This window comes from Pipistrellus kuhlii, unplaced genomic scaffold (genome assembly GCF_014108245.1).
Source record: "Pipistrellus kuhlii isolate mPipKuh1 unplaced genomic scaffold, mPipKuh1.p scaffold_m20_p_4, whole genome shotgun sequence".
Taxonomy (NCBI): domain Eukaryota; kingdom Metazoa; phylum Chordata; class Mammalia; order Chiroptera; family Vespertilionidae; genus Pipistrellus; species Pipistrellus kuhlii.
The window spans coordinates 4496022-4521351 of NW_023425540.1; the positions used below are offsets into that span (position 1 = coordinate 4496022).

The 25330-nt window shown below is 41.0% G+C and overlaps 1 protein-coding gene across 1 annotated transcript in view; it reads right to left on the bottom strand.

Annotated features, from left to right (window-relative positions):
• Positions 1–25129, bottom strand: part of RANBP3L (RAN binding protein 3 like) — a 37460-nt gene extending 12331 nt beyond the window's left edge. Inside the window, exons 1-8 of the mRNA XM_045571570.1 lie at positions 24580–25129; positions 10357–10415; positions 9473–9512; positions 8815–8892; positions 5674–5745; positions 5207–5334; positions 3799–3902; positions 2828–2912 (exon numbers count right to left, since the gene is read on the bottom strand). Coding sequence (XP_045427526.1) covers positions 2828–2912; positions 3799–3902; positions 5207–5334; positions 5674–5745; positions 8815–8892; positions 9473–9512; positions 10357–10415; positions 24580–24649 — 636 coding nt within the window. The 5' untranslated portion in view covers positions 24650–25129. The remainder of the gene's footprint in view (positions 1–2827; positions 2913–3798; positions 3903–5206; positions 5335–5673; positions 5746–8814; positions 8893–9472; positions 9513–10356; positions 10416–24579) is intronic.
• Positions 25130–25330: the final 201 nt, after the last annotated feature.

Consider the following 25330-nt stretch of genomic DNA (forward strand, 5'->3'; position numbering starts at 1 on the left):
TGCAGGCAAACTGGAGACTAACGCAAATGCTTTATATATCATAGAACACAATACCTTTGTTACATTGAGTCGAATGCTGATAAAATACTTTATTTTTGTTGGTGACATCTTACAGAAGCTAATCTGGTGTCAAATGTAGGACTAAATGTTATGGAGTAAATATCCCAAAATATATTGCCTGGAACTTCACGGTGGAAGTTGGTCCATTCTGGTTCAGATACAAAGGTGGGGGTCACCAGCTCTGGGAACGCGGGTGTTGACCTTCATTCTGGGAGGGACCAAAAAACGCCTCTAAACCAGAAAGCTATGCTAACTGTGCTTGGGGTCGGGATTTAGCCTGAGGTATGGAATAAAGGAGATCATAAAAGTGACTGATTTGTGGAAGCCCTAAAAATCTCGGGATAAACTGGCCTCATGAGTTGGTCCTTCTATTAATATGGCCCTTTCATGGGTTTTTAAATCTCTCCAGCCTTCTTGGGTCTTCCCTGTACCTAGCAGCCCATAAGGCAAGCTAGCCACCGAGGCCCATTTTAGCCAAGATTTTTGTCTGGGTGAAAGCTGGGAAGAGTACGCAGGTGTGACGGACTAGGTTAAAGCACAGGCACACCTGGTCCAGAGCCTTCACTTTGCTATAACATCCCCCTCCCCAGGTGATACTGTCTCAGAGACATCCCCTAAGGAGGGCAGAGCAGCAACTGCCTCATGCAGGACACTCCACAGTGAGTAAAGAGGGCAGTAATGACAGGTCATGGTCGCCACTTGGCGAGTATATTTCCCCAGGCAAGTGATTTTCCTCTTAAAGCTAGACCCAAATAAGTTACAGTAACACTTTCCAAAGTAAGACCTTGAAGAGAAAGGTTAAGGCTAATGAGAAAAAAATTGGCAAACAATTTTAAATACATCTTATTACCAAAAATAATGCTATTGAAAAATGGTATTAAGATGTCTACCAGTTGAGCTATCTACTAGGTGTACCGGTTAATAATGCAGATACTATAATAAAAGAAAACATGATAATTTCAAGAGAAACATCAAAAGTCCTTTATTCAAAGTAATATCCATTGTAAGCTAAACATTTCCCCAATCTCTAGGTAATTTGTGGATACTGTCCCAATGGAACTTTTCTTGTTTTGAGGCAAACCATTCAGAGACCCAATTTTCCACTTCTTTGTATGTGTTGAAGTGCTGCTCAGAAAGTGGTAATCTGAAGGAGGAAGGCCTGGTGAATACAGTGGGTGGATTAATACTTCCCAGGCAAGATTTTTTTTAACATGTCTTTAACTGGTTTTGATGGTGCATTATCATGAAGCAAAATTACTTGTCTTCCGGCACATTCTGGTCATTTCATGATCAAAGCGTGGTTCAAATTAATTATTTGTTGTCAGTAGCGATCAGTGTTAGTATGTTTTCACCTGGTTTTAGAGAAGCTCCAGATTCCACCTTCCTGATCCCACCAAACGCAGAGCATTGTCTTCTTTCCAAAGCGATTTGGCCTTGCAGTCGATGTTGATGGTTCACCTGAATCAATCCATGATTTTGTGCATTTGGGATTCTCAGAATAAATCCACTTTTCATCGCCAGTCACATTTCGATGCAAAGAAGACTTTCTTTTGTGCCCTTGAAGCAACATTTTACTGATGACTTTTCGGTTTTCCCTTTGTCTTTCGTTCAGTTGCTGTGGCACCCATTTTCCTTCCTTTAAAATCTTTCCCATTGCTTGTAAGTAATCGGAAATTGTTTGCTGAGCAACATTTAATCTTTTTGCAAGTTGCTTTTGAGTTTGACATGCATCTTCATCCAATAATGCTTGTAATTGTTGGTTTTCAAAGTTTTTCATTTACCTCGAAATCACCAATTTTAAAGCATTTAAACCAGCATTCACAAGTATCTTGAGATGGAGCATGTTCACCATAAGCTTCCCTGAGTATATGATAACTTTCAGCAGCACTTTTCTTCAAAATAAAGTAATGAATTAAAATGTCCTACAGATGCTCTTTTATTGGCACAAAATTTGACATTTTTAAGTGTAAAAATATCTATGATGTTAACACCTTCAGCAAATTTAACCTATCATATGAAGTTTTGAAGCTTGCTGTCAATACCACAAAATAGCATACACATCAAATCGTGTATATATATCAACATATGTGTAACTCCATCTATTGAAAAAAAATCCGCATTATTAATAATGGTACACCTAATAACTATTATAGTAATTCTGGGATTTCCTTGGGTACATTTGGGTTAACACGAGTCAAAAACTATTTAATATTATTCATCAGTAATAATGTTATAATTATACAATTCTCTTCCTCTGTGGGTTCCTGTCTATTATTCTAATATCGAAAACTAGCTTCCCAGGAGACTCTTCTCAGTTAAAGAAAGAAAACGTGCCTTTGAACCCAGGAGTTAAAGAGTATGCTCCAATGCAGTGTTTTTCAACCTTTTTTGGGCAAAGGCACACTTGTTTCATGAAAAAAATCACGAGGCACACCACCATTAGAAAATGTTAAAAAATTTAACTCTGTGCCTATATTGACTATATATAAAGTAATTCTCTTGAATAGGAATCAAATAAACACAAAGAAAGTATTTTATAATTACTTTATTATGAAATATTAAGTAAACAAAATAGTGAAAAATTATAAAATTCTTGTCTTGTCTGCACCTATGGCACACCAGGCAACATCTCGCGGCACACTAGTGTGCCGAGGAACAGCGGTTGAAAAACGCTGCTCCAATGTAACATTGTTTTAATTAATCTGTCTTCAGAAATTTGAAGTGATAGCTCTCTACATGATAAGAGAAACATTTACCAAAATCTTACCAAAACTCTTTCTACCATGTTTTCTCCAAATACGAAGTCAGAACTGCAGCTTTTAAAAGAATACTTATCTTCATGTGGTTGACACCTAAAAAAAAAGAAATAAGTATTTGCTATTTCATTTATGTGTGGGGGGGAGTTTAACAGCTTCTTTTTGCTATAACTATTGCTTTTTCCTCCTTTCAAGAACATTTGACTTATTTTTTTACATTTTTTAAGTTAAAATTTTTTTCAATTATAGTTTACATTTAATATTATTTTGTATTAGTGTCAGATGTAGAGCATAGTAATTAGACAATAACATACAAAGTACTCCTCCTCCTGATATTTCCAGTACCCACCTGAAACCATACATAGTTATTACAGAATTATTGGCTATATTCCCTATGCTGCACTTTACATCCCCTTGACTAAATTTTAATTACCAATCTGTACTTCTCACCCTTCCCCTTTTCACTCATCCCCCATCTCCCCTCCCCTCTGGCAGCCATCAGTCTGTTCTCTGTAACTATGAATCTGTTTCTGTTTTGTTTATTCATTTATATTGTTCTTTAGATTCCACACATAAGTGAAATCATATGGTACTTGTCTTTTTCTGACTGGCTTATTTCATTTTGTATAATACTCTATAGATTCAACCATGCTTCACAAATGGTAAGGTTTTGTTCTTTTTTTATGGTCTAGTAATATTCCATTTATATATAAATATTCCATCATATATATATATATATAATACACATATATATGTATATACATATATATATGTATATACATATATGTATATGATATAATACAATATTAATGATATTGCAATATCAGAGACATTTTGAAAAGCATTTTAAACTGTGTTCTTTATAAAATCTTCTTTCAAACAGAAATATTGACAATTTATCTCTATGATGTCAGAAAAAAAATTATTTTCCGTAAATGGTAATAACGATAAAAGAAAGCAGCAATGAAGGAACAGCACTCACCCTACTGATGCGGCCCCCAAAAGAGTCTGGTTGGTAGACAGCTGGGTTGAAATTCCAGCACTTGGCAAATTTTCATTTAGCAAACAGGAGTTCTTCTCAGAAATCTGAACAAAAAGAAATCCAAAAAGTTCATTTAAATTGCTTCCTATGGCAGCATCAGACAAGGAAATAAGACTTACAGTTAAATGTATTAAAAATGTACTGTATTCAAGTACTTCCCTGAGCATTGTATGAACTCTATCTCATCCTCTGTTCACAATAACGCTATACACTTTGCACACCTATTACTTATTGTCCACATTTCCCAGATGTGTGAACTAACCTAACGAGTTCAAATTACCCGGCCAGGAAAGGGCTAATGTCTGAGCCTAGATGTGTCTGACATCAGAGACTATGCCCTTGGTCCTAAGAGTTCAGAAATCCCACTCCTTTTGTCCCTTTTTTAGCCACGTGGCGTTAATTCTCATCTCTTGGTTAGTAAATCTAGCTTTCAGGTTTATTTAATCCCTGGAAGCAACTAAGAGCTTCACCATCCAATCAGTGTGGGAGGAAACTCCACCTCTTCACCTGGGAACATTGGACCGGTAACTTAATCAATTGGTAGTATGCACATGTACATATGTGTTGATGCATAAATGAAGGAGTGGGCAATTTTAGAACTGGAAGGAACCCTAGAAAGATCAGATCTAGTGTCCCCAATGTTTTGTGGACACCTTCCTTCCCCTACCAGAGATGTGGTAGGGAGTTCATGTCTTTAAAGGCAGGTGGGCCTGGCCAGCATGGCTCAATAGTTGAGCTTTGACTTATGAACCATGGTTGGAGTCCCAGTTGGGGCACATACTCGGGTTACAGGCTCAGTCCCCAGTGAGGGGCATGCAAGAGGCAGCCGATCAATGATTATCTCTCATCACTGATGTTTCTATCTCTCCCTTCCTCTGGAAATCAATCTATAATAATAAAAGTGTGATATGCTAATTAGACCAGATGTCCTCCCAAATGGCCTTCTGGACGAAGCCGGGGCTGCGAGGGAAGCCCAGGTCCTGGGTGCCAGAGGGAAGCTGGTGCTGACAGCCGAGGGAAGGAAGGCCTGCTCTTGCACGAATTTCATGCATCAGGCCTTTAATAAAATATATTAAAAAATAAATCCCAGTGTGGGTCATGCTTCGGGGAGATGACAAAACATGTTCTTGGGAACAGCTCTCCAACTTAAGAGGGCATGTGGAATATGGTGACTGAGGGCTCTGCTATCTAGCCCAGCTCTTCTCCAGCCGTGCAGCTGATTCTGCAACAACAGAAAGCTCAGACCCCTAACGGCTCCTAATGCTCATGATTGGTGTGGGGCCCACGGCAACCTACTAACGGACAGATGAAGGGCTGAGTCAGTCCTACCATGGCAGAGTTTTCTTACTTTGTTTTTTGTTTTTTCTTTAGTCTTGCAGTGCTCCCATGCATTGTGTCTTACTTTTTCGCGCCTTTGAGCTTGAGGTGGCTGCAAAATAGCAGGTCTTAAAACATGTTCAGAATGTTTCAAAGGACCTTGATGGAACAGAATTACAGAGTCAATATATCTTAAGTGAAATACTTCTTTCTCCATTTTTTTTTTTTTTTACTAATTTAATGATTATGATTAACTATCCAAAGTGAAAATAGCAAATGAATTGCTTACTATGTAATTCCAGCCAAGATTTTACCCAATAAGTATTTATTTTGGCCATGGGACTGGGCTCATTAAATACCTTCTTTCATGTTTTGTCACTCAGCCTTACCTCCATCCCCCCAACACACACACACACACACACACACACACACACACATGCAAAAATATAGATGGCAAAATGTAATTTCTGAGGTTTTCATAATAGAGAAACTACATACTTTGTTCTGCACTGTTCATGCCAACATTCCTTTGCACAAGAATTGGTGTCATAAAAACATTGTTTTTCTTCACTGTAAGAAAAAAAATATTTGGAAAAATTTAAGTCTAGGAGATGGGTCCATTTATGATTTGGGTTCTAACAGTCTCCCATGGAACTCACCAGTAGATGTCAGTGTCCGCACTAATAGAGTAGAAGGCAGTGCACAGGAGAGCACTGGCTGCTCAAAATGCTTGATGGCAGGATGAGTTTCCTCTCATCAATGTAAGTGAAAATTAGGACACTAACAGAATAGGCCATCTTTAGAATCATAAAAGGGAATACTGAGGCAAATTCTACAGATTATAAAATCTAAATTGATAATGAACCCTTATAGAATGTTAAAAATGGTTAGCAAATTCTGTCCCTCTCCCTACTCTAATGATACCCAAACACAGAAGTGAAACCATGGTGATGCATCATCTTCCTAGGAAGTGCACCCATGGGCTAGGACTGTGGTGGTGGCTACAAGCACAGAATTACGATGCATTTCAAAGTGATCACCTCCTGGTTGCAGAAACAGAAGCCTTGGAGCATTTGAGTAATGGAGATGAGAGAAGAATAAGAGTTTCTTTTTCAAAGTATGATTGCCTGCTACAAATTTTGGGGCAGAACTGCCTCTATAATTCAAAATTCAATGAAATGGTATTTATTATCTTCATTCTGAAAAGCAAAAATGAATTGACCATATAAAATTATGCAATTTTTCTCTGTTGTAATTCCACCAATATTCTGTGCTACATACAAAGGAATGGCGCTTACTGATATGAAGGTTTCTTTATTCATTCTTTTTTTGTGTGTGTATCTGACCTTTTTGGCCTGATTAAAATAAGGAAAATTAAGGCCGTTATCTCAATAACTCAAAGCCATCCTTTTGCTTTATGCGCAAACACAGTAAACAAATCCACTGGGATTAGGATGCCATTCCTCTTAATGTCTGTAACGTGTCAGGGAGGCATAGAGGGGCCTATTGAGCTAGAAGCATCTCCTCTGTATCTGAAAGGCATCTGACATACTGTTGCTCAGTCATGCTTGGAATTCTTAATAAAAATATAAATTCACTAATTTGAATATGCAGTGGTTCCCAGGTACATGAAGATCAGTAAAAAGAAAGTGAATATTTTGTGGGGTTTTTTTTTTTTTTTATTTCTAGTGGCAAGCTTAACTTGGAAAAGGCAGTTGGTTGTTCATAAACAAAAACATCCAAGAATATAAATCATAATTTTAATGTATCAAATGTCCCAACCATTTCAAAACTTTAATTAAAATAAAAGTTTGTATTAAAATAAAAGTTTTTATAATGCTTAGCAAAGCATTATAAATTTCAAATAAAAAGGAAGTAATGTTTTAATTAATGAAAAGTACAAAAGGATTAACATTCTAAACTTTAAAATATAAATCTAAAGCATAAACTTTAGAATAAGAATCTAAAGTACAGTTGTATATTTTATATATACAACTATATGTATTATAAACCAGGTACATGGACAATAATAAGTAAAATAAAGCAAGTTCTTTTATAGGGCTGCCTTAGTATATTGCTATCATAAACATGAAATCCTAAAAAAAATCATCAAGTTCAAACTTTCTTCCAAAAATAAACAGATGTATTGTCTGGATCTGTAAAGTTCTTAAGGTATTCTTCTGTTCATTCTTTGTTAAGACCTCTATTATGTTTGCCACTACAATGTCAGGATTTTATAGCAGCTGAGAAAGAAAGATCATCATAATGAGAATGGATTTGGGAAGGTCAGAGTGACAGGCTCCAGGATCTAGAAGCTCTGTGAGTGCTCACCATGTTTAACACACTGCAGACCGTAGTCTTATTACTAGCTTACCCAGTTGCCAGATACGTTTCTATTGAACGAGTATAAAAAATGTTTTACATAAATGTTAAAGATACACTTTAAAATTAAACACACTTGCATTTTGAAGTTATTTATTACATGCTCTTACAAGCTAATACCTTTTTAAAGTATGATACTTTGTAAAACACCATGTAATATGAAGTGGAGAATTCTTGTGATCCGCCCACAATGTGTAAAGATACTCTATCAGGCATGAAGATGCTCTCACGGAACTCACAGTGGAGGAGACAGATATAGCATAAGGAGCTGTATGACAAGGCAGAGAGCAATGCAATAAAAGGAATAACCGGGGTGCTCTGAGTGTGAAAGAGAGGCACTGGTTATTCAGAATTCAGTACTATATGATGGCGTTCTCAGAACAAAATGTCTTCTTAAAAGGTGGACATCTATTTATTTAAGTAGGTGGTCACTTATGAGAAAACCAGAGGCCCAGCACTCATGAAATCATGCACAGTTCGGGTCCCTAGGCCTAGCCTGGCCTCCGCTGCTGGCCTCTGCTGCCCTGTGATGCTACATGAAGTTCCCCGCCCCAGGATGCTCCGTGATGCTCGCAGCCCCTCCACTGCTCCGCAAGGCTCCCCCCACCCCGCCACTGCTTTATAGAACTCCCTTCACCCTACAACTGCTCCGTGAGGCTCCCTGTCCCATGACTGCTCCACAAAGCTTGCTGCCGCCCCACGAAGCTCACCCCTAGACACTTCGTGAAACTTGCTGCCACCCGGTGACTGCTCTGCTAAGCTCGCTGCTGCCCCATGAAGCAGCCTGCATTGCCGCCACCGCTCAGCAGTCCCCAGTCCTGCCCACTGCCACCCCTCCTTCTTCATGGTGAGCTGCTTGGGGAGTGTGGGGGGACTGAAAGATGGTCCATGCACTTCCTGGTGACCGTTCGTTCATTCAGACGTGACAGCACCTGTATCTTTATATCATATTGGGATGGTTTTCCCTACAAGACTAATATATACGTAAGGCAGAAACTTTGTAAACTTAGCAAAAGACACCAAATCACTCATAAACCCATTACCTGAAATAGCCATTCCTAACATTGTGGCTTATGTCCTTTCAGTCTTTTTTCAATGTTGGTTTTATGAAAACAATCTGCTATTTTCATATAACCATATATTATAAGCACTATCCAGTGGGTAGACTTTTAAAAATTATCCACTTGAAAAGTTTCGTAGAAATTTTACACTCAAAGCAAACATAGCAGAAACAATCACAGTCTACACTATACCTACCTCCTTGGGACTGCGAATCTGCAGTTTCCAAAGAAAAGGATGAAGACCGCATGCGCTTTCTTGAAAAGCCATTACATTCTGCAAGAAATTCAATGTGAAGGGTAAAATTGCTTGTAATAACAAATTATCCTCAACCAAATGATATGGGGGACAATTAGAATTTCCTTTTGTCTATACAAATTATCCTTGGATAACACGCTAACTTCTGAAGCACAATTTTAAATATTGGGGTTAATAGCTTGAGGATTTGGAACTGATAGTTGTATCATCAGTTGTGAAATTATCAGACTCAAGTAGTTTTAGCAAAAAATTGTATATGAATTCTGAGATTGTATTGAGAATGTTTTTGGTATATTGAAACAAAGACCATAGAGAATCATGGGATTTTAGAGTTGTTTGAACTACATTTTCCTATTGAATTCTTTTTAAATTAAACTTATTGGGATGCAACCATTAATAATTATATAAATTTCCAGTGTGCAATTTTATACTACGGCATCTGTATACCCTATTCTGTGTGAGCACATAACACTTGCATGTTGAAACACAAGAAAAACCATCAAGTTTTACATAGTCTGTGCCACATGCCAAAATGCTTGTGCCTGCTTACATTTTTTGTCTACAGGTTGATTTTGAAATGCAAGATTTAAATCGTTACCAGGTTCTGTTGCTTCGTGCAGGGTCTCCCCCACGGGTCTCTGGAAGGAAATGAAGCTGCAGTGAGAGTTCTCACACCAGACTTCTACCCTGTCGCTTTCTAAGAGGATCCTCTGCAGCCAGGACTCTTCAGCGAGGCCAGGACTGCTCCACAAAGCTTGCTGCCACCCCACGAAGCTCGCCCCTGGACAGCTGCTCACCTTACCCACCGTCACGCATTCAAGAACAAGCCACATCAGGCAGAGCGGGGCCCCATTCCAGTGACTGCAGAGCCCTGTGGGAGCTTCTGAAACTCCCACCCAGGACTCTGAGTGGCTGACCCGGGCTGGGGCCCATGAATCTGGTTTTTCAACTATGGCTTGGGGTTAAGATTTCTTTAGGTAGTTAACTTTGGGAACAGTGATGTACATTACCTGCATAAGCAAGAATGAATAACAAGGAAATACTAACTAAGATAAAGTGAGAATGCTACTAGAAATCTTATTGTTTGTCTCTTGAAGCAAGTATAATGCTGTTAAAAAAAGATAGGGTCCTTTAGGTCCCCTTTTAAATCAAATATTGAAGTTTACAACTTACTTAATACTTAGTGTTAGGCTGGATTGGAGGAGCCTTAGTCCTAATCTCTTTCAGTCCCTCCCACCCAAGCCACTCCAAAAAAAGTGTAATTTAGGGGAAATTCAAGACAAGGTCACTGGCTTCCCATTTCAGCTCAATTGCTGCCAGTAAATCCCTACTATATAAATATTCCGGAGGCCCTGCTCTGCTAGGTGAAGGATAAGAAAATAAACTTACTCAGCAGGGCTATCACTTAGTGTAGCTAGCTTCTTTCAATACAATTTTCTTTGTTAAATTAAAAATTAAACAAAATAAGTCACTTGATCTTACCTTAAAAGCTTGCTCTCTCTTTTCAAAAACAAATATTGGTTGAGCAATGACAGATTTTTCTGTAAATTAAAAAGAACAGGAAAGAAATAAAACCATATCCTGACGTTTCTAATATTGACTAAAATTATTTGAAGATTTGTTTATTTATTTGTATTTTTTCTGCCTTTGGGTAAAATCTAAACTGTTTTACATGGATGCTATAAATGGAATACTTATAAATAGTTTTAATAGTTAATTACAGAAATAAATACTTGGGGCAAAGTGATAAGTAAATATATTTCCACAAATAGAGTGATCATCCCATTAAAAGAACATGTGTTAAGGGTTTAAGAAAAGCAAAACATAATTCCCTGCTTTCAGAATCCCACCAAGATAGAGTGATTAACACCTATACTTTTAGAATAAAAAGTTTCAAGGAGTGAAAAATCTAATTTTGATAATAGTATTCCTACTTGGATCAGATCTGAAGGTATAAGTACTGCATTCCAGCTTTAAAAATGATCTAGAAATAATCCGTATTTCCTTGACTAGAGTAGTCATATACTAAGAAGTTATACTAAGAAATGCTTTCAATTTTTAGACTAAGAATCAGTGTAAGAGTTATAAAGTAGCTAAAGTTTGTCCTCAGCCATACCAACCTTACTAGTCTTTTATATTTTCCTATCTTAGGTAGGACAATGGAGAGAAACTCATTGACTCTAGGGTAAGAATGGGTGATCACAGCTTTAACTATCAGCACTCCAGAATTCTCAGGGAACATTACATGGTTCTTAAGAGCTTGGGCTCCAGAGTTAGGTGGGCATGTGTTCAAAGACAAGTTTCACCACTAACTGGCTTTAGGAAACGGAATAGGTACCAGTTTCCTCATCTGAAAAAAGAAAGATTAGGACAGTATTTACCTCACAGAGTTTATGTGAAGATTAAATGGATTTTTAGATCTAATTATAAGATTTTAATAAAAAACAAAAAAGAAGAGTCAATATGTGGCATGCCACCAGCCCCCATTTCAAAGCTCATACCCGACATGGCTAACTGATGACACGCTTTCTTGAGGAGCTCACATATGAGCTCAGCCCTGTGCTCACGATAGGCTTCCAGAAGCCATTGCCAACATTCTGTGCTGCCATACAGGCTGTCACCTGGCATCCCGAGGCTGCATAAATTCCCACTAGCCGAGGCATTTCAAGGAACTACCACACCTTTTAGCTGCCAGAAAGGGGTTCTCCAGTTCCCCACAATGTTATCCGTGAGAGAGTGTCATAAACTCCACCAGACGACCCTTTGCTGAGCTCCTGGGGCCACATGAAGCTGGGCACCTTCTTTCAGCCCAATGGCACACACCAGTCACTGCTTGTGCAAGTGCTACTGCCCTGTTGGCCCTGGGAGCTGAGTGAGCCCAGCGCAAGCCATTCAGGAGCACACCGACAATCCCGTCCACTTAGATATAGCTCAAGTCCTTGTTCTTTCTCACACGAGCTCCTTTCCAGCAACCACTTTAGATGTAAGAATGGAGCTCTCTAGTGACTTTGTGAATGTGCACGGGAATACTTATGAATCCCAGCAATGAATGGGTCTTTTCTCAATTGGACTTGGATAGTCGTTCTTAAAATAGCATGACTTGGTCTCAGCCAAGACAAACTAATTGACTTTCCTTCTATCAAAACAGTCAGCTAAACACGGGCAAAAGCGATCTTTAAGGGCAGCATTAAGGAGGAAATCCCAAAGGGTTACTCGCAGCTTGGAAGGCGTATGGTAAAGTAAGAAGGCCTCTTTTATTCATTAATTCAACAAATGTTTATTGCACATCTCTTCTGTGTGCCAGCCACTGTGTTAGGACCCAGGCACACACTGTCTGACTGAAAGTATTGATACATTAGCCTCAGGCAGCCGCCTGCTCTGCCTGACACGGCCCAGCCCATTAGTTAAAAAGCAGATAATGTCCTACCCTCCACTTCCATCTAGAGTTTCTCCCTCTCTCCCAAGCATTTCTCTGGCCTCCAAGACAAAGACAAAGTAAGCATTGATCAAGCCCTTGGGTTCACACCTGACCCGGTAGGAAAAACCTAAATAATAAAAGGCTAATATGCAAATTGTCCCTTTAGGGGAGTTTGACCAGCCCGGAGTTTGACTGCTCACTATGATGTGTGCTGACCATCAGGGGGCAGCACAGAACAAAGGAAGGCCCTGGCCAACAGCTGGCAGCTGGGGGAAGGAAGGCCCTGATCAGCCCTGATTGCTAGCCAGGCTTAGGAACCCTATCCATGCACTGGGCCTCTAGTTTGAAAATAAAAGCAAAGTTCTTGAAATTATATTTTTTAAATTCTATCTTTTATTGTTTATAATATATTTATTATTCAAGCCATTTATCTAACAAATATGTAGTGACGGATGGCTGTGTATGAAGTCGTTTGCGAGGTGAGAGAGAGGACAGCGGTACAAGAGGAGGCTGAAGACCAGGTTGGAGCTTTGGGAAGCCTTGAGGGCTGAGCCAGTTCTGTTTTCATTCAAAGAAAAAATGGGAAGCCAGTAAGGGATTTACACTGTGGAGTGACTCACTGGGATATGCGTTTGTTTGTTGTTGTTTTTTTGAGATCACTTTGCCTGCTGTGTGGAAAGGGGGTTGATGGGGAAAGGACTGAGAGAGAGGAAATAATAGGTTAGGCTAAATTCCAGAAGAGAGCTGGCTAGTTGCTCTTTGCTTCTTTGATCATCTTGCATCTGTGATGTTTTGAGGCAAATGGAATAATTAAAAGTTTAAAATACAGTCTTCTGTTAAAAGGAATGAAGATGAGAGAATGGGGAGGAGAAACTTAAAAACTTAAGGATTAATTTTGATGTTTTGCCTGCTTTAAGGTTCATGTAACATTTAATGAATCCCAATATTCATGGTTGTTTTCTAAACTACTCATTACAAGAAGAAAAGTGTTCATTCATTCCCCAAATATATTTAAGTACCTGTTATATATAAGAAAGGACACGGTGTATTATTGATATAACTCAGTCTCAGTGCACCTGTCATTCTGCTCCACAATGGAAGCACACAGTGGACTAAGGGCTTTTACCCATCATCGTGTCTACTTGAATTAATCACTTTGTGGGTTAAATATGCTTTCTACTGTATCTACAGATGCTTTCTTACAGGTGGGGAAATGAAGGCTCTAATAGATTTGCTCAAAGTCATGCCACTGGTAAGTGGCAAAGCCTTTAATTAAACCCAGGCTCCTCCTACAAATTATTGATCTTAACTCCCACCTGTCATATGTGATATCTGGTAGAACTTCACCTGTAAAATATCAGGTTCTAAACGTATAATATGTACACCGTTGGCACCAAGAAAAGAGAGAGCAAAGGAAGGAGTAAGGAGATGCTGGTTTTTCCTCCAGAAAATCTTGTAGAACCATTTGATCCTTCAAACCATATGAATATGTAGAATAAAAAACTTTTTAAAAATAATCCCTTCCTACTACAGTGTCAAACACCCATAATTAAAGGTCAAATTTCAAGCTCCTTGTCCAAAATAGACTTTTTATTGAATTGCACTGCCTAGCAGGCAGGCATCCACTATCTTCTTTCCTGGCAGTTTCCAGAATGATAGAAATACCTATCTATATAAAAGCCTAAGTGACAGAGTGACTGAACAACTGAACAACCGGTTGCCATGATGTGCACTGACCACCAGGGGGTAGATGCTCAACGCAGGAGCTGACCTCTGGTGGTCAGTGTGCTCCCACAGCCAACCCCCCATGGCCAACCTTCTGAAGTCCCTCCCCTAAAACTGGGCAAGATGGCCCAATCGCCCAATCATCAGCCAGGCTGAGGGACCCAACGCAGTCACGAATTCATACATAAGGCCTCTAGTATGGAAATAAAGGTGTGAACAAGATGGATTCACTGAGTTTGGAATGCATGTTTGAGAGGCATCTTATGTCCTTGCCCTTCACTTATATTCTAAGTACTTCTCCAAGTCTCCAGACAAGAGAATCCAGTTAGAAACTTATGCAGATATATAAGAGCTTAGTTCTTCAGGATTCAAAAATTGAATAGTAAATATAAATTTCCTTTCCCTCTTATTCTCACATGTTCCACAATTGCTCCCAAATTTGGGGTGGGTGGTAAGGTCTTGTCCTCCTCCATTCCATTGGCACTCAGTCTCTGAAAAACAACCCCATTAATGGAGGAATGTAACTGCAGGGTTTTCTTGAGGAATCATTTCAATGGAGGGGGTGTAAAAGGATCTACTGAGCCAAAAGCAGATCCAGAAAAGGAGGCAGGACTGAGACAGCAGACACCTTTGGCTCAGAGTCCCGGTGGGAGTGGGGAGAGCAGCTCTGGGGGCCCAGGTTTCTGCTCACCAGCTTCTCCGACCTGGAGCCCTGCAAAGTGCTTGTCGCTGCTTTTGTCGTTTAGGGGAGGTGAAAACCGAGTTCCCCACCCAGGAAAGAACCGGGCCGTGCTAGCCACAGCCAAAATGGTGGTGGAGCAGTCTTGACGGGGAAGAGGTAATAACAACCCCTCCACAGAGGGTGGGGCTGCCAATGGGTCCCCGCCATCCGCTCCCAGCACTGGGCTCGTCCACTTGGACTGTGGCCTGGCCGGCCCTGCACGTCTGTCTGGCTCTTCCTGGGCCTCCCCTCGTGTCTCTGCACTTCCTCTTCCCTAATTGCTTCCCTTGTGCACCGGCTCCCCCCAGGCTCCATTACTGCCCTCATGCCCCATCCTCTTCCCCCATCTTCACCTGTGCCCAGCTCTAGGTCAAAGCATGGATTTTTGGAGCTCTGGTGTCAGAGTCCTGGGGCTATGCTAAAAAAAAAAATGACCCAGGCCTCAGCCTTTTCCATCCTCTCTGTATGTATTTGTTACAGGGTGATTATGGTAAAACAATGTGAGCATGTGAGAGCCCCTAGTCGAGCTGCCTCTTCAAACCTTTTTGGAATAAAGCACAATATCTATCTACCTATTTCTCTCTCTATTCATCTGTCTCCCACATAGATACATCTCTCTCTATCCAGACATATACACCATTATGCACATGTGCATGTACATACATGCACATACACATAGCACCATGTCAAACTACAGGTTGCACAGAAGTTACTGAATAAAAGCGAGGTGCCCTTCCCTCGTCCGCCCCAGTCCTATGTCATATGCCGACATCCTTGACTCTCGTCACCTCTGGAAGAAAGGCCTTCTTGCTCCTCAGAGGTCTTTCTCTTTCCTTTCACTCATCACCCTATTCTTACCACTAGCTTTCTTCTCATTCCCCCTGAGCTCCTATTCTCTTCTTCTTTTCCTTTGTTTTGAATATCAGGTCATTTCTGAACACAGGCTATGGCCCCTAAAGAGCTGTAGAGATCCTTACTCTCAAAGTGTGGTCCAGACAGAGCAGCAACACTGACTGGGAGCTTGTTAGAATGCAGACTCCTAGGCCCCGCCTGGACCTACTGACACAGAAGCTGCAGTTACAGTATCCCCAGGTGACGTGCAGACATATCTGAGAAGCAGTCACTTGGAGCAACCCCTGGTTTCTGTCCATGAGGCCAAGATTAGGAACATGGCAGGGAGACACCTGGAGTTAGTGAATAAGCCTCAGATGTTATTAATGAGAAAATAGTTGCTACTCAAACCCCATACTATGATTATTATGACTCAATGAAAGGTGAAGTCAATGGCTACTCTGAAGACTTAAAAAGAAATACCTGTAGGAAGGATGTTGAAATATAGAAATTGGTATTGAAATCAATCATTCAGATATTCTGTGAAGCCATAAATGATTCCCTCTCTAAAGCAAAAGTTTGTTTTCATAATATGTCTGAAATCTGACTTTTCCCCCCCAAAAGTGTTTAGCAAATATCTCTGCTGGAGATTATTACTAAATAGTAAATGTTAGTTCAAATGGTCACTCCTGCAAAGATAACGCTTAGCCTGGAAACCTAAACTGCATCAAAAACATTTGCTGTAGAACTCAGATTCTTTAATAAGAACTTGAAGCATCGAAAGTTTCAACTGTAAATGATCTCTTCTGTAGAAAATACCAACACCTCACAGCAGGTGAGGAGGCACGAAGTATCTGAATCACAGTCTTGATTTTTTGAAAAAAGAACAGACAAATTTCAAAACTATATAAAAATGTCCTAAGACAATTTTAAGAAAGGGCCAATTGTCGCCCAGAAAACATAAAGGAATCCGGGTCAATTCGTGAAGGAACCACAACCATGAAATGGTCTGCACCTAGTTCTCACCAATACGGAGGAACTCTGTCAAACTGCAAAAGAAATGAAATAAACAGCAAGCTACCCTCCAAAATATAAGAAGGATGTCTTCACAGAAAGGGGGTAGGGCCACACAACGACAGGATTAGCGGTGAAGGGGCAAGCTCATGCTAGTTTCTGAGACACTCTGTACTGACCGGAAGGTAAAAGTACGCTGGAGGGAAGGAGGCGGTTCGCACAGAAGTTTCCGGGTTGCCCCACAAAGCACCAGTTCAATGTGAGAAACAAGATGAATGGCCCCTGCTGGGCTGCTTCCAGTTCTGGCTGTCCCTGCGTCAGCGATCAGCCGTTTGTGGACAAGCATGTTGTAAAAAATACAACATGTGAAGTAAAAGGGGAAAGACGTTTGACCTTTTTAATCCAATTCTAAATTTTTTTTAACTGCTTTAAGTTTTCATTAGAAATAAAACAAATTGCCAATTCTAAGAAATCTGGTTGTGTGTGTGTGTGTATGTGTGTGTGTGTGTGTGCTTAAAAAATACATATAGTTTCATTGATTTCAGAAAGGAAGGAAGAGGAAGAAAGAGAAACATCAGTGATGAAAGAGAATCATTGATTGGTTGCCTTCTGCAATGGGGATCAAGCCCACAACCCAGGAATGTGCCCTGACAGGGAATTGAACCGAGACCTCCTGGTTCATGGTAGATGCTCAACCTCTGAGCCACTCCGGGCACGCAGGCATTTCGAGCTTTGACTCCATGGTCCAGACCAGCCTGGGAGAGCTGTGACCCAGCCTGAGGGAGTTGTCCTAAACTTCTGTCTTGCCATCTGTAAACACTGCAAGGTGCTTCACTCACTCTTGCCATTTTCTCTTCATAGTCTGACTCTAAAGTAAAGTTTGTTCTGGAACGTTCGCAGGCTAATACCAGGATGAGTCTAGCAACTGAAGATCTCCTTGTCACTGTTTGTCCAGCCCCAGGCAAAAGCAGCTCAGAAGAATGTGTTTTCAAGTTATTGTGCTGGAGAAACTCAAGGTTATCTAGTTTTAATTTTAAGACCATTTAAAATATTTTTAATCATGATGGCCTTTATGTCATATAATTCTTAGGTAGGTGTAGATAGACATGTAGTCCGAGATGTCTGCATAAACTACTAACTTCGAGCAGGATACTTCTCTCCTCTGTGTCGGGTTTCGAATGCATAAAATCGGGTGTACAGTGTGATCTTGGAAGCCCTAACATTCAGGCACTTATGAATAACAATCGCTTGGATGAACTTTTGGGGAGGAAAATATTGATTTATTTAGTAAACATTAATTGCCTTCTGTGAGCAAAGTAATGGACAATAACAATATTGCGAGTTTAAACCTCAACATGTGAGAAAATGTTCACAAAGCTAGAAGGAAGTTTGGCTCCTTTATTATGGTGGGAGTTTTTTTTTTTGTTTTTTTTTAAGATTTGTGTGTGTACTTTTTCTTCTTCTTCTTCTTTCTTTCTTTCTTTTTTTAATTTTTTAATTTAAGGCTAGTTATTTTCTACAAGTCCCTCTAAATCTATTTTGCTCCAACCAACTACCAAGACAATCACTTCTGCTGATTAACTTTAGCTTATTCAATTTTCTAAAAGAAAAAAAATAGCAACACCAGAACTGGAATCCATCCTTGAGAATGAAGCACCTTATGACAAAATTGGTCTTGTTAATCAAACAGAGCCTTGTCATTTATAGCGCTAGTGTGTGTGTGTGTGTGTGTGTGTGTGTGTGTGTGTGTGAGACCCATGACCAGCTTACAAACACATACACACACATAGATTTTTACCTGCGACTTAATTTCTTTGCAGATAACTCAAGTTTCACACAGCCAACCCCAGACTTAAATGGTCTCTTTCCAACATTCAAAGACTTTTTTACTTCATTCTTTTCTCTATAGATGGCAACTTCCCTCCTTTTTACAAATTACCTATTTTCTCACAGGAGAGGATTTGGCATCAATGACTGAAATCAGACACCACACAGGTCTGAAGTATGGTTTTCCATCTTAGTGGATCCCATAACTTGGTGATCAAATTATGGTGCTGTAGCTGCTGGAGGACTGGGTTTTTTTGTTTGTTTTGTTTTTGTTTTTGATCTGCTCATATAAGAGAATATGTGCCCTGGGAGCCTTGAGTCCTTTTAGGACCTGAGGCCCATCCTACAGTGACACAGGCCACTCACAAAATCTCCTTTTGTTCCCTCCTATTTGAGTGTATGGGTCAGGTCCCATCTCCTCGGCTCCAATTTAACCCGTCCTCCTCCTGGCTCAACTCACAGATGCACATTCTACATTCTTTTGGTGTTGCTTTAGTTAGTATCAAAAGATATCTTCAGATTATCATCCCTTCTTGGAAGTCCAGACCTTACCCCTATGACACCTTGTTTGTTTACTATCATGTACAGAGGGTGAGCTATCTGGTCATCGGGTAGAAGGAATGCAGCTTCTTACCCAATACAGGTATTTCCTGCATGTTGAATCTTAGCTTTTGGATATTATACTAGATTTGCCAGCAGACATTATTAAAAAGCAACTAAGGTATGCAACTTACCTTGTCTAAATGTTAAGATTTCAAGAGGAGTTAATGATTTAAAATAATAGTAGGGCCAGCGCTTTAGTAAGGAGAATCCTCGGTTTAAATGAAAAGGTGATTTATAATAATGACTATTATTTAGCTCCTTTTGAATCTGAAGTTAGAGATACTGCTTGTTTCCTTTGTCAAAGCCCAAACCATCTATCTCTCCAGGGCCATACCAGCCAGTTCCAAAAGTGCTACACTGCCATCTTTCCCACTCCATGCAGCGTAAGCAATAGAGACTGGGTGGTTATTTACATGTCAATGAAGACAGCTAGCCCAGTAAGCAGGCCACTTGCTCTGGGCTGATGTTTGCACTTATATGGTTCATCTTCACACCTATTTTTTTAAGCGTCAAATACACCCTTTTGGGAGACAGTAGGATGTGGTTAGTAGTTTGTATGGAAATGAACCAGTGACTTTAATCACAACAAATTTTTAAATGACTGAACCACAAATTAAATTCAATGATCAGCCATCACTCAGACCCTTTATAGGGGCTTAGCAGATCACTTTTTTGTGTCCCCTTCAGAAGGAATGAACATGGTTTAAAAGCGCCAACTCTGGTGTCAGGTTTCTAGGGTTAGGATCTTGGCTCAGCTGTGAGGCATTGACATTATCGACTTCATGGGGCTGGTGTACAAAATGAGCTAACACATGAAGAGTGCTTATGTGTCTGACATATGACAAACTGCTTTGTAAATGTGATTTGTTTATGTGACATGTTAGCACTGTGGTGTGGTCACAGTATAAACCTGTTTTGCTGCTCTCAAAGAACTTTAACAACACAGAGGAGGAGACAACACCAACATGAATGAAATAATTATGGGCTGAACTGAGCGGTTATAGAATTAAGCCTTGGACTGACCTGCTGGCAAAGTCGCAAATAAGTCCCAGCTTGGAGGGCACAGTCCTCTAAGCATAATTAAGCTTGATTTTGTGACTGTTCCCTAGATCTTTCCTAGGTAGCTAATGGGCTGTGGGAGGTGCAGCAAGTGCTGCCAAAATAAGTGAAATTTACAAGAACATTGTAAATTACCTTGTTGACCTCTGACTATAAAATAAGCCATCATTTTGCAGTCTGGATCTGTTCTGTAGCCTCAGCTAGGCACAGAAGATCCACCTAGACCCAGCTTATTCTTTTCGTCTGTCTTTTCTTCATCCTTCACAAGCCCTCCCTCAGGCTCACTGAACCTTTGGCTGTGCTGGCACGGCACAATAGTTCTGCAAGAGATTTTATAGGTCTCCCAGTGGAAGTTACCATGAAAGTTATCTAGAGCATCCTCAATAGATGACCTTCCATAACACAGCATATCAGAAAGGCTAACATGGATGCTATTGCTGGAGCATACCAGCCCATGGTGTGTGTGTTATTCATGTGCCAGGATTTGGTCCTTCTTCCCAAAGGGTCAATCTCCTGTCTTTATCCCAAAGTGTGTACACATTTGAGTTCAACTATGAGATCACATACCATATTTTTCGGACCATAAGACGCACTTTTTTTCCCCCAGAAGTGGGGGGGGGAAAGTCCCTGCGTCTTATGGTCCAAATATAGCCTACACATATACTTTAAAAAAAAGTTTTTTTACTTGCCCGGCTCTGTGTGGTCTCTGTGTGCTTGCCCGGCTCTAAAATGGTTCTAAATGCTGCTGTTTACTTTACAGGGTTGATTACATGTGTTTATGACTGTGATGTTGGGTTTTAATGCACATAAAATATTTTAGGACACTATTTGTTTCAGAATCTTTTTTTCTTCATTTCCCTTCTCTAAAAACTGGTGCGTCTTATGGTCCGGAGCGGCTTATGGTCCGAAAAATACGGTAATTTAGTAATTCCTTCCTTCCTACTACTGTGTAGTTTTCTAGTGTATGTCTAGACTACAATTTTCTCATCCATTTTTCACCTGCTTACATATATTTGGGTTATTTGCATGTTGTCACTCATAGGAATGAAATCTGCTGTGAGCATTCTTGTGCAACTTTTTGTGGACATATCATCTTTATTTCTCTTGGGAAAATACCTAAGAATGGAATTGCTACATCATCGGGTATTTAACTATATAAGAAACTGTGAAGGTCTTTTCCAAAGTGGTCATACCACTTCAAAACAGTGAATTAGGAGTTCCAAAACACATATTATCATCAGTATTTTAAATTTTAGCTATTCTAGTGGATGTGAAGTGATACTTCACAATAGTTTTTATTTTGCATTTCCCTACTAACTAATTAGGTTGAGCATTTTTTATGTACTTCACGGGCCATTTGTATATCTTCTTTTTGAAATATCTGCCAGATCATTATAGATGTAATCTCAGGTCGATGTTATAGATAAATTGATTTAAAATGTTATGGAAGAAGCTATAAGACAGCAATGAGTGGTGAGAGGAAATCTACTGGACTTCCGTTCTCAACTGATGTAGCATCTACTACCGTAGAGGGTAACGTCGTGTGGACCAGAAACCACAGCTTAGGTGGTTTAGTTCAACCTTTGCACCCAGCATCTGACACAGTACTTTGCACAGTCATCGTCCCAATAACTGCTGCAGAATAAGTGACTTTTATCTATAGGAATACCCCAAAATACTTTTTTTTGTGAGTGACGAGGTAGAAAGAATTAAATACCTCAGTTAACATAAAACACTTCAGCACAAAGTACAAAGGGTTGGAAAGATGTATGTATTGCCGTGGCTGGTAGCTCAGTTTGTTAGAGTGTTGTCTTGATATACCGACCGAGGTTGCGGGTTCGATCCCCGGTCAGGACACACACAAGAATCAACCAATGAATGCATACTAGTAAATAACTGGAGCAGCAAATCAATGTTTCTCTCTTTCCTTCTCCTCCTCCTCCTCTCTCTAAAAATCAATAAAATTTTATTAAAATTTAATTTAAAAAGAAAAGAAAGAATGCATGTGTTGGACCTGGTCATGCCTCTGAAGAATTAAATGTTAATTAATCATGGTCCATGTGCTAAATAAAATAAAAGAGCTGGGACCTTGGGCTGGTTGCGGGGAGGCCAGAATGCCTCCGTGAATGAATCCACAGCTAGGCCACACTATGAAACAAATAGCTTTGCTTCCTTGGACTTTCCTGAATTTTGCTTAATAGCAAGGTATGAGTATAGCTTCGAGGAAAAATCGGGGCCTCTGCACCCAATGAATACTTTTAAACTCCAAGCCAGTAACTGGAACACTATTTAGCAGCCTAGCAAACATGCCCAGGGTCACTCGTCAACTCAGATGTCTGGGTGGCCTTTCTTGGAGCAGTCAGCGGTCAGTCTGATTGCATCCGTGAGCTTCACACTCTATGGCTTGTGGTTAATGTAGGCAGGTATTTCGAGGCTCGGCTGTGGAAGATGGCTGCTTTTAAACATTCTAGGCCAAAGCTCAGTCTGAGAAAGGAGACCAGACTCTCAGTCTTGTTGGTATTTTGGGAAGTATGCCATCATAATGATATTTCCAGGCTGTGCTGAATATGGCCAAAGGGAGAGACCGTCAAGACAGCCTGCCTTAAAACAACTGTGGGACGCTATTTTCTACTTGTAAAGTAGGGAAAGAGCTTTTTAAGCAACACCCAGTTTCCTGGGAATATATTCCTACACAGCTGATCGGAGGGCCATTTGGCCAAAAAAAACCACACACAGAAAAAGCAAAACATTAAAACTATACATATTACTTGTCTCCACAATTTCACCTCTAAAAATGTACCCCACAAAAATAATTTTATCTCTGTAATGATTTATCTGTTAATTTGTATTAAACACAGTGTTGTTTGTAAGAGTTAAAAAATTAGAAACCGATGAACTGTCTAACAGTAGGGAATCGCCCAAAGGAATTTCACTCTATCCATAGGAAGGAATAGTATACAACTGTTAAAAATAAGGTGGTAGGAGAATATATAGATGTGGACATTTGTTCATGACCTATTGTTAAATTAAAAAGCAGTTTGCAGAGCACCATGTACAAAGCATATTTTTGTTGAAAAATCACACAATAAAATAATCTGTACATGTGTATAGAAGAAAAGTTAGAAGACTATACATTCAAAGGTTACTAGCAACCACCTTTGGGTGGTAATTTTTACAGATGATTCTTACCTTCTCCTTTATGCTCCCCCCAGCAAATCTTATATAACAAATATTACATCAGCAGTTGGGGGGGGGGGTAGCTTTAAATATTTCAAGCAAAATGAGCAGCACACAAAAAACCCTATGCTGAGTTAGGATTGTCTACTGATAGGGCAGCAAAAAGGTTTTAGTTCTGTGCTTAAACCCGGACACATGCCAGGACTTCATGTTCTAAAGCAGTTAGTTCAGAATAATTCACACGAGCCCTGATGGCACAGAACAGTCTTAAGAGTTTTCTCTGTTTTCATTTAACGGGAAGTATTTCCTATCCCCGCTGTGCTGAGCCTTGTGCAGCATGCAGTCCACGTTCAGGGAGGCGGATGACATGGTCACACAGATGCCAGCACACAGGTGCCGCCTGGGGAAGGGGGCTCAGTCCTTCAGCCAGCACTCCCCCTGTCACTGAAATCCCCAGCTGTGTCTTTGGGAAAATAGAGAGCTTGTAGCCTAGACTGACCCACAGCCAGACCCAGCACAGGTTACTGAGGACAAGTTATACACGTCAGGGAAATCCTTCATCTGGGGGAAGAGGGGGGTGGTTCTGTCATCTGTGGCAGCACCTGGGCTTTTCCACAGAGTCCTTCGCTGTCCCGGACAGAATGGATTGGCGGGATCACCAATCGCCAGCCATGGACTGGCCCAGCTGTCCGGACAGTGGACTTGAAGCTTTAAAAAGCCGGAGGGCGAGGACGGCTGTGAGGCGGTGGCTTAGTCTGACCCAGTGCCCCCGGGGGGAAACATGACCCTCTGCCCTGTCCACCTCCGGCTGTTCCTGGACTATGAAAGGGAACGAGCCAAGGATATACTGCTTTGCCCACAAAGGAATCTGGCAGAGAGCCAGAGAAAATTAAGCTTAAACTCGAAGTCAGAAGTGCACAACCAGCAGTGGAGGGGGGAGGGGCCAGGCTAACTCACAGCCACTCAGCACCCCCTCTGCCCCCCATCAGTCGGTCCAGTCTTCCCCATGGGTGTTTTCAACTACACAACGTCAGGCGAACTCCAGAGAAATGCCAGCGGCCGGACGCCTAGAGCTGCAGGATGACAACTCAAGAAAAGGCGTGTCTTTAGTCTCCCCGAGTCCTTTCAAAACCAGCGGTCAATCCGTTAGCCCACCCTATGCATCACCAGCAGGACTGTTCTCAGAGTTTAAACACGGAAGATGGCCAAGCATGTACAACCAGAGGTCTCCCAGGCACCCCCCCCCCCCCCGACACACACACACACACACTCGTTCAGGATCAAATGGCCAGGCGCTCACAGAACACACCCCGTTAACTGCCGGACTCACCTGGTCTCAGGCTGCAGGTGTGCGCCCCGCGAGGCAGGTGGCCGCCGCCGCCTCTGTGCACGGCAGACATGGTCCTGGCGGGATCCCCACGGCTCCGGTGTCCCTGGGGCACCTCCTTCCCCGCCAGTCCCCTGCTGGTCTCCACGGGACACCCGGAGCCTCAGAGGTGCGTGTGGATCCTGTCCTCGGTGTAAAGCATGTACTTCTCTAACGCATTTCCGAGTGTTTCCTGGTGGTGATTCTGAAAATAAACATTCCCCGCTGTGACTGCCCCCACAGAAAAAGATGCCGATGCACTTGGATAAAAATACAAAACTCTTGTTTCAGTTCAAAGCATGTTGAAGAATTTCCCCCTTAAAGTGTAAAATCCTACACAGTAACTGTTTGCCACAGACTACAGCCTGGGCCTTTTTGATTCCTTCTGCTGACATGAAATCTAACGCCCCGAGTACTCAGAGAGGGCTGCTAGTCATCACACACGAGAAGAAAACAGTGCAGCTGAGTTAAGTCAAGTGATTCCTAAGCGTCGGAGCTGCCCTCTGGGACAGCAGACAGCAAAGGCTCTTAAGGGAGGCGGGAGGAGGAGCCTGGCTGGCTGATCAGCATAAAGACAGGCAAGACCTGGCCCCGGAGCCGCTGTAACAGTGACCAAAGCAGGGATTCTAAAGAGATGCCCGGACATTCAGTGCTCGCATCCCTCCTTCTGCCGTTGTGTTTTTAATGAAAACAAAAACATAAGCAGAGGCTCATG